We start from the raw sequence: 17,554 nt of genomic DNA on the forward strand, positions 1-17,554 counted from the left end.
TAAGGGGAGTGCACCTATGGCTGGTGATTTTCTCTTGGTGATTTTCATTTATGCGTCTAGTGATGGTTTATGTAAAAACAGCTCAGTTCAGAAGTCTGAAGTTCAGACCAGTATTTAGAATTTCTGGTGAACTCATCAGTAAGAGACCTTTAGGAATCAGTTTTTCAACCTCTAAATTTCAGGTGATAATAAAAGTAAACTGAAGTACAGAGATAAAATATATGCTTTTCAACAACCAGGTCATAGTTTTTAAAATGGTCTAACTGGCAGAAATCTGGAAGAAATTTCCTTCTAAACACTGAAGTAAAATTTCAAGATGCCTTTATTCCAAATTACTTGCACTAAAAGTTTATATGGAGAAATAAAAATGTGGTTTAGGTTTAGTGGTTCTAACTCTTTTTTTTTTGTTTTTTATTCCTGTAATCATTGACATTCCCAGCTACAAAATACATAGTTTGCTACACTCAGGAAAACAGCTGCAAACCACTTATTTCCACTCTCCAGGGTTTCTATAGGTTGAAGCTGGGTATGATTTTGAAGAAGATTAAGATACGAAACAAAATGTTGAGGATATTTTGTTTGCTTATTTCTGCTTCTAGAGTTCACTCTTTAGATGGGAAATCTGCAACTAGTATAGAGTATCTGAAATCCATATTTGCAGATGTGCATCTCCTTCTGTATTTCTAGACCTAATGCCGAAACATCTCTAATGACCAACAGCTTCAGTAGCTTTTTAAAGGCTTAAGTAGAAAGTATACATACATATATTTTGGGAAACACAGCATTTACCCACTTTGGGTAACTAAGAAACTGGTAGTTTCCCCTCATTTGCCACAACACTGCTCAAGGGCCTGTTCCTGAATAAATGGAGTCTGGAATGGAAAATAATAAACTGTCACCGATTCTTCCTAGAAATGGCCTTTCTCCTTGTCATTATTACAATAAACAAGGCTATAAACCCCTTGCAATTTAGATAAATCTTTCTAATAATGTTATAATTCAGTGTTTGTCAAGAACTAATAATTAAAAAAGATCTCCAAAGTTGATTTAAAAAAATGTAGGTTGCTTGATGATTATATAATTCAACATCTCAAGAAACTGGTACTGAACTCAGTGCTCAGAGTTAGAAAGCAGGTTGCTTAGACAGAATGCTAAGGTCATGAAACCTTTCAGGTAAATGAAGACAGAATTCTGGATACAGTGAAAATTATTTAGTTTTTACAATGCTCCACTGCACCACTGAATTTATCTAAGAAGATTAAATGTCAAAATTCTGCAAAATATTGCAGTTCAGTAAGTATCTTCACTACAGTAGGGGATGGAGGTCTAAAAGAGAGAAAATGAACTGCTTTAGCATGCTGAACCTCCCAGAAAGCATCTGACAAGCACCAAAGGAAAAAAGTAGTGAAACAGTAGAGGGGGAAAATAAATGTGACATAGCAAAAAGGTGCTTCTGTAAAAAAAAAAAGGAAAATAAGTGAAAATAAGAAACATACATATCGATGTCTCAGAACCTCAGAGTTACGGCAGTCACCTTCTGTATTAAAGTTCTCCAAGTGCCAACTGCCAAATATCATTGATCAATCTGCTATGGATAAGTTTTTAGTTAACCTGAGCATGATTTTCCTCAGGTATATATGTATTTACCATTTCTAAAGGTTTTCCAATTCTGCAGATCTTACTAGCTGAAAAATTAATCAGTGATACAAGGGCAGGTACTAGCAAGGCAATCGCTGTATGAAAATATGCCCCATTTATTAGAATACAGGAATATCTTTCATGGAATAGATTATACCCTAGTTTTTGCAAGGCACTAATGTGTTTACTCGTTAAAGACTCTTCTCTGCAAAAATCTGCAAAATGAAGTGTTTTAAGAAGATGAAGAGGAAAGAAGGAACCTTCCTGTGCCAAATTAAAATCCAGAGACATAATGCTAGAGAACATTTAGTTACTTCTGATCTGGGCTCATTACTGACAAGCCTGGATACATCAAATTAAAACAGTAGTCCTTCTACTGACCTCACTCTGCTCGTCATCTACTTTCCTTAACATCTTTCCCTTGCTTCTCTTTTCTTAACCCTTCTCTGTCTGCACACAAAATATTCATTTCTAGAGGATAACTATTGCTTCTCCTGTATTAGTTGCACCTTTTTGCTTGAACAAGACATATGCAAACAGGATGCCTCAGGGTGCATTTAGGAGATGTGGTGCTTAACTGTTTCTTGAACTGCAAAGTATTGCTGCAACACGCTTCCATACTATTATTTCCTCTTTAAACTTTCAGAAAAAAAAAGTAGCCAGCATCACCTCTTCCAATAAAGCACATTGGAGTACACTCATAATCTACCTCGGTTTCTCTTAGGGGGAGCACCTTTTTCTTCTCTCCCCAGTTCTAAACTGTGCAAGACAATGTAATATTTGAATATTGTTCCACCAGAAGTGATGTATGCACTTACATTTCAATTCCTGAGAGGGGAAAAAAAAGAATAGTATAAAAATAGGATGATTTAAACACCAAACCCAGCATTGAGCAGATGTACACTCCACTTAAAGGGGGATTGACCACGTTTCACTGTGCATGCATCTTTTACAGATTCCCAGCGGAATTCATTACTTCATACAAATTCTTGAGTAGAAGTGACAGACTTCATATAAAACTGTACTGTTGAGCAGCAGGCTGGCAATGAATAAATGTCGCTCAGGAGGTTAGACATACACAGCTGTAGAGATCGTGAAATTCAGCTTCTGTCCTGAAAAATAAATACCTCAAAAACCTAGGAAATTCTAGAATGGTGACAGCCAAATGAATATCATAATTTTACCTGAAATATATGGGTTTGAGCCTTTTCTATTTATGAATGACAAGTAAAAAAACCCCTTTTTTTGGAAACAAAAGCACAACAAAACATTTGCTGTTGCCCTGAATACTAATGATGGAAGACTGTTGCTATGGTGATGCTAATTTTAACGCTCTTGCCTGTGGACTTCAGATGAACTGCCCGTTTTAACTTTTGCAAATGTCATTTACAAAATGAAAACCCATTAATGACTGGCGAGGGCACAATGTTCCACTTTAATTAGAATAATAGGGAATGCTGATGCACAAAGTACAGGTTTGTGAATTGCTACAAAGCCCACACTGTCAAAATTAATTACCACTGATGAGGATTTTGTTCTATTTTTTTTTTTCCAAAGGAAGCCTGAGAATAATACGACCATAGCTTGACTTGGAGTTGAAAGCAGGCTCTCCTTTAAATACCAAGGTAGAATAAAGAAGCTTCCAAGGCTGACAGTATAGGAAGAGGTACAGCAGAGCTTAGAATTGTGATTGAGCCATGCTAAGTGAGCACTGATTCCAGTAATGGGGAAATGCGAGTGCCGATGCTGCTGAGAAAAAGAACTCCCTGCTCAGGAAATCAGTTAAGACCTGGAAAACAGAGTTTGCATTTTTGAAGAATTTAAAAACACAAGTTCAGGACAAGAAATTGAGTGGGTGCTAGGATACGATTCTAGTTGGGGTTGGTGGGGTACTGCTGTGAATCATTAATTGCCAAGTTCTGGGCCAAGTAGATGATGATTAGAAAAAACAGCATAGATAGTAGCCGTAATCTCTTTTGTAATGAATCAGGCCCTTGCAAATCATAAGCATACATTTCTCATGAGAAGGTGAAAAAGTTGCAACTACCATTTCTAATTTTGGAGAAATGTCTGAGCATATAAAGTAGGTGCTATGTTGCTAAAGGCTCTTCAGTAGTACTGACTGCAACGAGGAAAGCATACTGCAATGAAAAGCATCACAGGCAGCTGCCGAGAGTGCATTATTCAGACTAATTGTTATTATTAAATATCTCCATTGTAGCACTGCTTAGAGAACCTAATTTAGAGTTGAGATCCATTGTATTGCATGCTGTACTGAAAGAAAGGAAGGTTGCCTTTTCTTGTGAAGAGCTGAGCTGGTGAAGGACTTGATTTGTCTTTGTGCTACATCACTGTTTCAGTGGGAGATCACTGGAAATATGACTGGTGTGAGGAGGGATAGCTGCTAAAACATTTTTCTAAATTCTCATTCATGATAGGCTATGATTTAATGAGTAGTCAAACTTTCTTCCAGCAGCATTAGTATGAAACCCATTGTTAGTCTATTGGTATGCTTTAGTGGTGATTTAAAATGGCCTGGTCAATTTTGCCCTTAACTTCTTGGCTACTGTGCAAGCAAACTGTACTTGCAAACAGCTCTGTGCTCAAGATGGCTGGAATTTCATTGCATTGTACAAAAGAGAAATACAGCCAAAACCAGAGGTTTGACTGTGAATGCTTCTGTCTACCAAGTCTGATTTTAAGTGTACATTCTTCTGCTAGAGATGCATTTACTCATAACTTGTTTCCCTCTTGCTGCTTGGTATATGCAGCAGTCACTATACGACCACTGAACAGTGTTCTTATCAAAGACCTTCTTTGAGCACCCACCACTCATATCAAAGGGGTGTTCAAAGCAGGGCTCTATGTTCAAAATGCAAATGTCAACATCTGATTATAATTTTTGCAGGGAATACTGGTGTGCTTACGTGCTACTACTGAATGCAGCTATACCTAGTGTGATGGATAGCCTTGAGGCAGCTTGTTACTCTTGAGAGTCAATGGGCACAGGATTAATTCATATTTCTACAGTACCTTGCCCCATGGTATATTATCTCAGAAGAAGAGGCAGAGACACTCTCTCAGCAGAAAAAGCTTTAGCAACTAGTTGGAATTCAGAGGTAGCCAGAAGCAAATGGTATTTAACAAATACGTAGCTGACATGTATTAACAAACTGACACTGTAAACTAAAGTTAGGTAACTTCCCAATATTGTGAAGCTACAAAGGTTTCAAATTTATGGAACTAATGGAATTTGTCTGAAATAGAGAATTTCAGATAACCATCTCCCAGAAAATTGCTACTAAACCTCATTACCAAGACAATTAGCTTCTTATTGTTCAATCTCCAGGCTCCCTATACAAGAAAGTGGTATTTCTGCCAATGTCAGACTCTGCCAGCACTGATGGATAAAGAATTCAAAGGAGTCTAAGTTAATGGAGCCTGCTGGCATGGGGACTTCTGCAGGATCTAGATCACTTCAGTGTTCTGCAAGACAGGTCAGACACCTGGATAAGAATGGACTATTTTTGTTGTTCGTTAAAATTCTTTTTTAATCCACACAAACAGGTAGAATGTGAAAAGTATTTGCCTTTTGTGTAGACATACAGTGAAACTAATACACTGGTATGTAGCCAAGCAAAAAAATGCTCAAAAATGTGCTCTGAAGTTAGGTGATGGAGAGAGCAACAGGGCCACAAACAATTTCTAAGTTCTCACATATTTTTGTCATTCATGCAACAAAGTACTCTGGGCTGTTATAATTCATTTTATAAGTATTGGCAATACAGTGAACACAGCATATTTTAATGAAAAAATAATGGCTGAGGCTGAATTAGATTACTGATAATCAGAGTGACTGAGTACTAAGTAAAAATCTTGCAGAAGATGAAAATTTTAAACAGAAATTAAAAAGAAAAAATATATTTGTTTGGTGCACAAAAAAGAGATAAAAAGTTTCAAGGATAAGCAACACTAAATGTGTAAGTAGGCATAAAGTGCACGTAGGAGACTGAAAGGATAGCTAATGGAGGCAGCAAAACATTGGGTAAAGCAGCGGAAAATGTCAACAGAGAAACTTAGAGGTTTGAAAGAAAACATCTATTTTGGTCTTTTTGAGCTTGAGACTTGAAAACTGTCTTATGGGGAGTGCTCTAAAGAAAACAGGAAAAAAAGTCTGTAATTAACAAGTTGCTTTTAGAAGTTATCAGCCCAAGTAAATGAAACAAAACTCTGAAAGGAGAGGTGCTGGGGTCGCTATTGGGATATGCCTAGGGACTGGAGACTAAAAGCTGTACTAAGAGAAAGTGGGGTAAAGAGGGTGATGGGCTAGAGGCAGAGTGTTGCCAATGGGAGGACTGGCTCTGCAAAGGGAGCATTAGAAGGTGAGGGGAAGATGCAGAAACAGTGAGTGGCAAATTATTACAAGGCACAGCCTGACAACAAGCCAAGAGAAGACAGGAAAGGACAGCGAGAAGAGGGTTTGTTGAAAGTGGTGGAATGACCTAGAAGAATGTGAACACTGAAAAGATTCTTGGAGTTGGAGGACAGGAAATTGTTAGTGACCTTATTAAGAGCTTTTTTTAGTGAGAAAAGGGTACAGAAGCTAGAAAAGGCTGAGCAGGAAAAAAAAATGAACTGGAAACAGACATGAATTCCAGGAAAAAGGAGGGCAATGTTCTGGATATTGAACAGTGTTAGTGGAGAGATTTGTTTTGTTTTGTCAAGGACAGTCCTGAAGAAAAAGACTCCCATGCAAAGAAAGGATTAGCAGATAAGCTTCAAAGAAAATACATCACTGGAAATCAAAAGTCTTAAACAAGTCATTTTGATAGGCTCCTGATGTCTAAGGGACTGCAGAAGTTAAGCAAATAGGCTTGTTCCCTAACATCTAGCTATTTGATGTTCTAAGTGTCATTCTTCCAATTTCTTGCTTAGAAATATATTATCTGTAATTGATCAAGAAACTTGCTATGACCTCAAAGGAAACTTGTTTCAAATAAGAATTTTCTCCTTCAAAGAAAAATGCCTTTAAATTCTATTTCCCTTGCTGTGACAAGCCCTTTTCTTTGAGTTGTTACTGCTGCATGTGAGCACAGCATCAGCTTGACAAATATGCCTTCCTTTGTCATGGACAGAACACGTCGCTTGTTATTGCCTGAATATTCCTCCTCTTTTTTGTGCAATTTCTAAATAGTATTCACAAAAAAAACCCAAACCCAAAGACACTGAAATTGAAGATCATTTAGGTGGGTAGTTGGTGTAAGTTTAGTTTAGGAATACTTCAAGATATCATCCAGAAACAACAAAATTCAGAGCTGTCTAATGTGCTTTTCAGTCATCTCCGAAAGTAGTGAATATGGCTGTCACTTCGAGCCAGCTTTTCTTTTGTGCTTCATATCAAAGGCAATTATGAAAAAGATGGGGTTTCTTTTCACAAAACATACAGTAATTTTAAATGATAAATGCAAGCTCTCTATACCTACTGAAACTATCATTGTGAGGTTTAGATTAAAAAGAAATATCCAAACCCCTATAGGTTTGGGTTGGTGAATATCTCTGAATGATAGTTCAGCTGCAGGGTTTAGTTTTATATTTTAAAATGCTTAATTAAAAAATTTTTTTAATGAACTTGAACTAGCATTGCCTTACACAAGACACATTGAATATCAATATTGTGTCATGATGGCAAACTTTTAATATTCAATGACTATGTTTTTATAGTCAAGATTCAGCAAAACACAGCAGTAAAAATAATTGAACATCACTCCTATAGCTAAAAGCTGATAAAAATACAGAAGAATATTTCACATTAGAACTTCTCATATACTAATGAAATTTGCTCAGTAAAACTGGCAACTGCAGTATGACTGGAGCTGGTGATAAAATGGATGTAGAGGATTTTTTTAACACAAAACTAAATGAAATGCAAATTAATGACATACAAAACTGTAATCAAGATGTAAGAAAACCTACCATAAATGTAGGGTTGTTTACTTCAGAACTTTTCTGCATTTAGCTGTTTAATCACATTAATCAAAGTCTGTACACGATTTATAGATTCTTGGGATTCTCAGAAAACACGGTTAAAAACTCCTCACTGATAGGAATCTTGCTTTAAACACTTTTCAAATCATTCCTTAACTGTTTGGGCAGAGGTAGTCCCAAGAGTAATAGAATGCATATACATGTATATATTATATTATTTTAACCTTAAGAATCCCATCAAATTTGCATTTTTAAACTTTCTAGTGAAGTTTTAGTTGAGGGAAGAATTGCTTATGAGTCTACTTCGTATTGCTATTATCTCCATGGTTATATCTGAAACTAAATTATACACAGATTTCCTTAGGGACATTTACAGTCTTCTCTATGGCTATAATCTGTTTACAACTAGCTGCTGTTGTTGCTAGTATCTAGTAGTATTTGCAATTGCTTTAACTTTTTCTGTGTTTTCTAAAAGATGTGTAGATGAGGTCAGCCAACAGCATTGCCATTGATGAAGTCCTAAAGCTAAATGCAATTAAGCTGAGTTAAATTGAAGATGAAATAGTAGATAAAAATCACTGATCTGGGAGGACATATGCAGCTTCTGATTTTCTAATGAAGGTGCAGCTTTTCTGTCTTTCAGTATGCAGTAGAATCCATTAGCATTTTGTCACATTCTTTACAATGTTAAAATGTCTCTCTGCTTGCTTATGGAACTTCCAGAATGGCAGATGGAAGATACTGGAAAATACTGCTTGGAAACAAAACTTATTTTAGTATTTCAGTATTTTTTTTCAATTGAGACTTAATACCTTTTTATTTGTCTTCCTTGTATTTATTTGTTTCACATTTTCAGGTCACAACAGCTAAAATACTGGAAGAACAAACCCAATAAATTTGTATAGCCATATACTCTCTAACTCCCATCCCCTTGAGATATTTATGGGATATTTCCTGCTGCAAAGGTGTCTCCTAATTATGAGCAAAGTATTACACCCATGTCTCAACTAGAAATGCTTCGGGCTGTGATTGAAATCTTAATATGGTGTTTCATGTTGATGCTATAGTTGAAGTCATCCGTTCCTAAGTCAACACAGTAGTTTCCTAGCTAGCCCTTTAAATGTTATCTGCATGCCTGTAACATCTCTCTCCAGCAATTTTTCTTAGTATGCTTCATGCAGGGTGTCATAACCCTCAAGCGTTAAGTTTTACAGCATTTTCTCCCATAATACAGCTTTTAAGTGAAAAAATTGAGTTAACTTTGTTAAAAATGAAGCACTGAAAAATGTATCTTTGCCCCTCTACTCCTATATTAGCTCTGCAGTAGTGAACAGAAAAAGCATTTTGAAAAGGAAAAACAGGAGACAGGTACATATTGAAATTCAAAAGGCAATCTGGGTTATTTACTAGCTAGGTATTTAAAGCTCTTTTTTCTACCAAAATGTTAAAATAATAGAAAGTTTTCTAGCAGATGTCTAGATAAACACAAAATACCTGAATGAGACAATTATCATGGTTTTAGATATTTAGATATTTTTTTTCAACTTTTCTCTATTACATGAAAATTCAAATGTTAATCCTCCCACATTAATTTGCACACAATTCCATTAACATAATGGTGTGTAAGTTCATATCATAAAGTATGAAGTATGGAAGTGAAGAATAAGACTCCCACTGACACCTTCACACATTTTTACAGCAACCTGCATTCTTAGTAATTTATTGCTGTGCTGAGTGAGTTTGTGCCCCCTCCAACCCTCAACCTTATGCTTGCATACAGCATTTAACAAATTTTGGCCCTGCTGGAAAAGAGGAGGGAGGATTTAGGCACACAGAATGAGTAGGCGTTATGTAGCAAAGTTTGACCTCTACTCATTAGTCTACTCAGCAAGCTGTAGACACCATTTAGTGTCTGGGCTAGGTTGGTTATATAAAGAGTACTACTTGATAATGACTCTCTGTTGTTTTTCACCATAATCTCGTTTTCTGACATCAATTGCTATGGAGACAAAAACTACATGTAAGAAAAGCAATTCATTCAGAGATGTTGTGATGCAATTTTTTTAATGGTTTGTTTTTCTTAAATTATCTAACCATATATTTCCTAATATAAAAATTTATCTGATGAATACTTGAAATTCAAAGCAAATATGTAGCATGCAAGAGGCTGCCAAGGCTATATATCATATTTGAAATTGTAATGTATCTCATAAAGTTCAACTTTTAAATCAGAAACTGAGAAGTAAGCAAAATGAATATAGATGATTTGATCATTCCTAACCTATTGGTTAGAATCTTTACTTAAGTCTAAATGCAATCTTACTGACACTTTTACAGTTCTCTGTTAATTCATTTTATGTTTCCATTAGAATCTGTAAGCATAAAATATACCCCTAAGCATAATATATACACATTTTTTTTCTTAGGAATGAAGGGCTAAAGATAAGGATATCACAGAACTGATGTGCAACACAGAACTGATTGCAGCTGTTATTGGACAATATTGATAAGGACTCAATAAAGAGAAGAATGGGTCAAATAATCCATAGTCATGATTCACTTACTAAAGAGTAAAAAAATTGCTCAGGACAAGAAATTTACCAAGACAGGTGGAGAATATTCTGAAAAGTATGAGCTTATTGCAGTCTGTAGGAGAACTGGCATCTTAGAAGGTCAGAGAAAGAACAAGTGCAAGAGAGATTTAGGAGCTTCTGTGAGTTCATTTTGGAAAAAAAAAAGGCAAGCTGGGAAAAAAATCTGACCTTGCCCTGACAGACAGACTACTTAGAGAAACAGAAGCAGCCCAGCTGATAAGTCCGATTATTGCATTCTTAGCCCTCTCTTCACTGTTGCATTGCCCTGGATGCCAATGTCAGAAAAGACACTGAACCAAGGACAATGCACAAAACGGATGTGGCAAGTGCTGTTTTGGAGGAGCTGTCAATTATTGGAGGAAACAAAGGAATTACGAGACTTCTTGGTATAACAAGAGCATGTAAAAAATCTGAGATATTGTTCCCCATTTCCTTGAAGATTTCATTGGACAGTTGTCAGAAGCTGTCTTCTCTTTGTCATCTCAATTAAGTATGTAATTGATCTTTAAAAAAAAAAGAAAAGTCTGACAGGCAAATCTGTCTATTTTTCCCCTTAATATGTCTAATCTTTTCAAGTTCAAAGCATTCCAGTGGAAATCAAACATAATTCCTATTTTTGAATCTTGCTCATTAAGCAGACAATGTTTAAAACATAGGCCTGAAGTATATGGCAATATATTTTAGCTATGAAGAGCAGCTCTAAAATCTAGTTTTTTATGGATGATCTATTTCAGCTATGAAGCTCTAAAATCTAGTTTTTTATGGATGATCTGGCATATACTCTCTAAAATAGGACCATATTGTGTATATGTATTCAACTTTGTAAAAAATTATATTGACTATGTTAATTTTTTATTCTTGATGATGTGTAAGTCAAGCTACATTTAACAACTGAAGTAAAATGGAACAAATAGAAATGAAGTAAAAAGTAAAATTCAAGCAAAAATCACATTCAGCTTACAATAAATATGACAATTTCAGCTACAATGAAAATAAAATATTTAAAGCTATGTAATTATATTCTAGTATTCTATAAGAATATGAACTCCTTGTAGAGTATCAAAAGTTTACTTTTCACATTACTGCCTATAAAAATAGTTCATTTATTACTCTCCTAGCCCCAGAGCTGGAAAACAATAAGTAGCTGGATTTAATGGATTTAAAATGTTGATGTGTTCCTTTGAATTAGGAAAATCGGATAGCTAGATTCCATCAAAACTTCTTTTGCCCAGCTCATTGCTAAACTGAGCAAACAACATTACCTACACATTTTAAGATTTAACCTACATAAATGTTAACCCTGCACTATTTAACCTCTTTGTAATGCTGAACAATATACACCCTTTGTGAAAATTTATGCTGAAAGCTTAATGACAAAACTTAAGAAATTTACTATCCACTTAAATATGAGCAATGTCATATCAAAAGGACCAAGTTCTTTAAGTGTTGTGTAAGTGCCTGGGGCAGATGCTCTCAGGCACTGTGGTACACATTCTTATGGTGGGAAAGCACATGGTTTCCATCAGTTACTGCCCCTAATGGGAGGCTACAGCCCTGCCTCCAGTCTCCACACCAGCTAGGATATGATAAAGTTGCTGCTGAGTACTTAAAATTCATTTCAAAACAAATTAAATCCTTTTCAGTTGCTTTGCATGTAAGGGCAGTAACTCCCTGCTGACAGATGGTAACGAAGAGCAGACCCACGATATCTTCCTGGAGTGCTCTTGCTCAGTCAGTGGGAACACATCTGTTTATAACCTTTGCTTTCATTTTAAAAGTAGTTAAAGGCTCAAGATTTCTCATTTATTTACACTCCAAGTTTGAATTCTTGTGACAAGTTTTAGAACCAAGGCTTCACAGCCATACAAGTGATGAAGAAAAACTCAGCACTGGGACAAATATCATATCTTTAATTCAGTTTTTTATGCTAGACAATAAGATAATTTACATCCCGTAAAAGCAGACTGAAAAGTATTATTGTTTTTCTTCCTTCACAATAGTTTCAATTTTGGTACAGAGAATTCAGAACTGAAAGACAGGAAAAGATCATAATAGCTGTGCTTTGAAGAAGCCAAAATAATACCTTCTTGTTACTTGGTAGATAGGTTAACTGTCAGCCATACACACGGCTTTCATAGCTTGCTCCCAGCAATACTCACTACATACACATAATCATACATTATTTATTTATGGTTCTCCATGTCTCTCTCTGTTCCATCTGACAGATAATTCCTACTTGCTTTTGCGTCTAGTACTTATCTACATTCTGCAGAAGAAACAATTAACCCAAGTGATTTTACCAGAATAGCAACTCTTTGCTTTGTTTTATCTTAGTAGAATTTAATTCGGATAGATTAATTTATCCTGTCTCTAAGTTGAACAAAAGTAAAAGAATCATGACTTTAATCTGTTTGCTTTTACAATGAAAACTCAGGGCTCTTAGCCTTTCTCTGTGTTGAAATTCTGCATGGCTAAACAACAATTAAAAGGGAGATTAAAAGTTAAGACAACAAAGAAGTATGTTTATAGAAACTGGCCCGCTAGATCTCCTCTGTAAGGTATGGAATGACAGCAGAATCTAAAACTAACAAAAATGCATGTCAGAAGCTGATACAATGATTCTATGATTTAATGAAAGTCAAATTCTCTCATAGGAAATTACAACATGGAAAAGAGTAAGAAAGTGGAGATGCATAGTCCTCAGGGTTAGGCTAATTTATATGGATAGGCTCATATGGATCTTCTCAAGGAGTTATATCTATGCTCCTGAGAATCCAGCTTTGTCCTCGGCAGGACAAAGTTCAGTGAACTGCTATAATCTCTATAAGAAAATAAGCTTGGCTGGGAAATAACTTGGAAGGCTTCCTTTGTGGGAAGTACTGAGATGAAAGACTACTGTATTTTTGCAGAAGTATTTTTAATCCTTCAAAAGAATGGGCACAGCAAGAGGGTAAGAAGACAGACAGTATTAACTGGCAAGTCACTTATACAGAGGAAGAATAATGCCAAAGATTAGTACAAATGTAGAAGTCACAACTACTAAATTTCAATGCATCATGATGGCAGGACTACTGAACATTTTTTTCAAGAGAAAATTTGTGTTGTACACTTCAATCCAACTCCTTCTCCTTACTCAAGGCGACAGAGATCTCCCAGCACTGTGTACTGGACAGGTTTGCTGAGCATAGGATAAGCCCTACACAAGAGAGGTGCACACATGATTCATGGTATAGCTGCTTAATGTCCCCTCATGGCCTGGGAGGACGGACACCGAGGAGGAATTAAGTTATGCAGTATGACCCAATGCTGCTTCTGGTGTTGCAAAATTCGGAGTAGACATTTGATTTTGCTATCTATCACTGCTTTGGAGCAGCTTCTCTACCTGTCTGATTGGAAGATAAGAATGTGCATGTATACGCATGCACACGTGAGATCCCTTTCATCAAGGGGTGAGCTCTGCTAAGATGTGATCTAACCTGAATTACGATGCTAAAATCTGCAGCCTTCCTACCTTCATTACCTGTCTTTTTTAGAATTTGAGACCTTTTTTTCTATCTTTTGATATGTACTCAGTAGTCTTTGTGCTGTGCATTTTTTCCATTTGCTTTTCATATTTCTGACGTACAGTAATTGCCTGTTTTGTTTCATAAAAACTTAAATTTAGAAATTTTAATGAATACCTAAAACATTATTAAAGAGTACAGACATGCCTGTGCCTGTTTCTGCCTTCCCATTTTCTGGGTTGCGCTCCAGCAAGAGTAGGATCAAGGCCTTCAAAGAAAAGGACTGATTAAACTGAAAGCTTTTTTTTTTTATGTTCCCCTCCTTTTTTAATCTAATAAAACCTTTAAATCCTGTACTAGACACACGGAATATATCGAGGGAGAAAAAAAGATCAAAAAGCAAAAGGTCAGATAAAATGTGTTTTCAAGCAATTTTACCCATTTTAATTCAGAGGCAAAAGGGAGAGATTTTTTTTACCCAGTAACACCTTGAGCGCTGGGGCAGTGCTTGGTACCCAGGCAGCAGCATCCACTTGCTGCTTGGGAAGCCAAGATATTTCTGCTGTCCTGGAACACAGAAATTTGGTTTCTCAGTTCACTGGGGAAGAGAGAGGTGAGGCTGAACTGCTGGCCCAGCTTGTCATCTCCATAAGGAGGGAAGCACATAAAAATGTGGAAGAAAACCCACCAGAATGCAGCAGCTGGTGCAAGGCCATTAGACTGCAATTTTTATGAGGCCGACAACAGGCAAAGAAACTACAAAAGGGCAGAGAATGGCTGATAGCTGATGCAGGTTGTAGATTGTTAATAATTATATTTTCCATGGCAATGATGCCTACACCAATACAATCTGAAAAAAAACCCACCCTAAACTGGCATGAATGACCTCAGAAAGAAATTATTGAAACAATAGTTTTAGAGGCAACTAGTTGCTACAGATTAATCAACTGTACAAAAATGAAATTTTAACCAGGAAAATCACAAGCCTTGAAGATACCTAGCAGTAAGTAAACATCGCTGCTGACGATTTAGCACTAAGTAATGCCTAATTTATGGATTTATCAAATGCTGTGCCATTGCAAATGTGAAAATGATGAGATAAAACAGTTAAGCATCAAGGGAAAAACAGATAAAATGAAAACGAATCAATGTGTAGCAAATTTGGTTAACAAAGGAGGCTAGCACCGATATTCTAAGTTGATGACAGAAAGAAAATTATGTAAACATGAAGAGAACGCTATCTATATCTGCTCAGTCTTCATTGAACCTCTTTCAGAGAATTAACAATTGACAGGAAAGTAATAGTTCAAAGAATAAAGAAAGAATATTCTAAGTTTAAAAGTCAAAATGGTAAGAAAATAGGCAATTTAGTCGTGTGTAAATATGAAATCCGAGCAATGGAAATGAATGGAGAGAAAAATGACTGAGAACAGCTAGAGAAGGGGATAGATGTAACAGCTCACCAAGACTCATTAAAACTTGATCAGATTGTTTTACACCTTAAGAACAGCAAGTGCTTTTATAAAATATGTGGCTGAATTTAAACTTTAATTAAACTAGTACCACTACTGCTCTCTTTGTGGCTATTAAGATATTTTCTAAAGTGAACAAAATAAAATGAATCTATTCCTTTGAATTTGTAAATGACTTAGAATAGAAGAGGAAACGGAAAGTTGACATGAAAAACTAGCAAGTTTTTCTGACCACTGACCATTTTAGCGCAAAGAGTCAACAGTTACCCATGACTGTTGGATGCGAGTAGCACACACAGAGGGGGGAGATACAGCCTGAAGTGTATTTCATACCTACATTAAGAATTGCCAAGGCATTGCCCCGTAAAGGCAAGCCATACCACTGCAAACAGAAAAGGAGGATCTTTTCCGTCACAGTAGTGCCAGAAAACTGGCTCTGGAGCACCGGAGTCTCAACTTGTTCTCCAGCATTTGTTCCCCAGGGATTTCTCTCTCCCCTCCTCCTTGACAAAGGTTTACAGCTTCCTTGTGACTGTGTCATTATTCATAGCCAAAAAGCAACAGCAGAAAAATCTTACAAATTTAATGCAACAGTGAACCAACTTAAACCAGGTGTAACTGTCCCACTGTATTGCACTACAGACTTAGTGTACTTCATGTGTAATGCTCAAATGCTTGTTCTGAAGCTGTTGTAGCAGTTCATATTGTTGTGAAAGGTGCAACTGAAGTGCTACTGCGAGTGCCATTGGCAGCCAGATGGCTTCAGTGCCACTAGTTGAATTTCCAAAGTTTACTGGGAACATTACTGAGAATATAAGGTGGAACCCTGTGAATATGCCTATTAAATGACACCCGTGTTTCAGTTACTTGCACTAAAGTCTTTAGTACAGGCATTGCATCACCTGTTTCCTTCAGAAGTTATGTATAAACAGGTCAAGACACATATTGCAGATAATAAAAAACTAAAGAGAGAAGAAAAAGTGTATTGAAACTTCTTTCTTATTTGTTGTGTTGTGGTTCTGTTTAGGGCACCAAACTAGAAGAAAGTGTTTCTAAACTGTGGATTCTTTAAGTTTTCCTCTCATATGTTATGCATACACATCTCTTAAAGAAAACTAGACTAATTTGGGAAATAAACTCTAAAGAAATAGTCCATAGGGACTAATTTGTCCCTTGTCATTCCTCAGCAGCAAATTTTACTAAGTACTCTCCCTAAAGGAGTTTATTGTATAAAGTACGTGAATTGCTAGGTTAAAAAAACAGCATAACACTTTCACAACTGCAAATTGGAATGTTTTTTCAGTTTTTCATAACCTGCCATACATACTCTTCAGTGGATAATGGCACAAATTCAAATATGCAGATACCCCAAAGCTTTACTTAGTTTGCTGGTGATTTACAGTAGCATAAAACCAAACAACTTACAAATCAGTGCATCCTACTGTGTTTTTAAATAATTAGCATACTTCTGTGAAATTTATTGCACACTTCACTCCTTTTCATTCTTCCCATTTAAAAACCATAGGAACTGTTCACCATAATCTAAGGAAATTGCCAACTACCATCATAAATGACAAATATAAATATTATACTCACTTGATATAATACGGCACTTTGTTTGGTGAGATTGCCCTCTCCCAGGGGCCTTGGACAGAAGCTGTTAACAACAAACAAACAAACAAACAAATAAATAACTGCACACATACACCTATACATACAAACATACCTGGAAAAGAAACATGGAGGTCAAGTTCAAAGCAAACAGGAAAGACAACGTTAATCTCTAGAATTACAATTTTACACTTGGCCACGCCGATACAGGTCTGTTTGCTCAGTTGTCCGTGAAGACAAGAAGGATTAACCTGCTGTTCTGAAATTTCCATCCTAATCTGAGAGAAATTGAACTCATTCAGCTGCAAAGATAAATACAAAAAAACCCCACAAACCTTTCCTTGACTACTAATCTTACAGAACAGACATGAAGCAGAGCAAGCGACCTATCTCTCTGGTGTGTTCTTTTATAGGGTTCCACCTGCTAATGTATCTGACTGGCTTTTCTTCGTTTTCTTTCCTTGCATGGTCAGTGCTTTCTATCCTTCCAGGAACAGAGTTACACACTTGTTTACATTTTATGTTGAATGAAGTTACACTGAGGTACCATCTGAATATTTTGGTTATTCTCTAAATGGAGAACAATTTAATTTTTATTTCTCTGCATTACTAGTTGTGTTTTAATAACAGCAAATAGTGGAGAAAATGACAGGGTGATCATGAGAGAAAATTACGTTACTCACAGTGTTAAATATCAACATCAACTTACAAGGTAATTAAAATGTCTTGTAACAAAGTATTATATAAAACT

At 36.1% G+C, this 17,554-nt stretch overlaps 1 protein-coding gene across 7 annotated transcripts in view; it reads right to left on the reverse strand.

Moving 5' to 3' along the window:
* The window catches only part of DMD (dystrophin), a 1,195,780-nt gene that overhangs the window by 124,225 nt on the left and 1,054,001 nt on the right, over window positions 1-17,554 (reverse strand). For all 7 annotated transcript variants that reach the window (XM_014954058.1, XM_014954055.1, XM_014954053.1 and 4 more), the window contains one exon: window positions 16,789-16,849. In XM_014954058.1, coding sequence (XP_014809544.1) covers window positions 16,789-16,849 — 61 coding nt within the window. The remainder of the gene's footprint in view (window positions 1-16,788; window positions 16,850-17,554) is intronic.

The sequence above is a fragment of the Calidris pugnax genome, unplaced genomic scaffold, assembly GCF_001431845.1.
Source record: "Calidris pugnax isolate Ruff unplaced genomic scaffold, ASM143184v1 scaffold246, whole genome shotgun sequence".
In the NCBI taxonomy this organism is placed as follows: domain Eukaryota; kingdom Metazoa; phylum Chordata; class Aves; order Charadriiformes; family Scolopacidae; genus Calidris; species Calidris pugnax.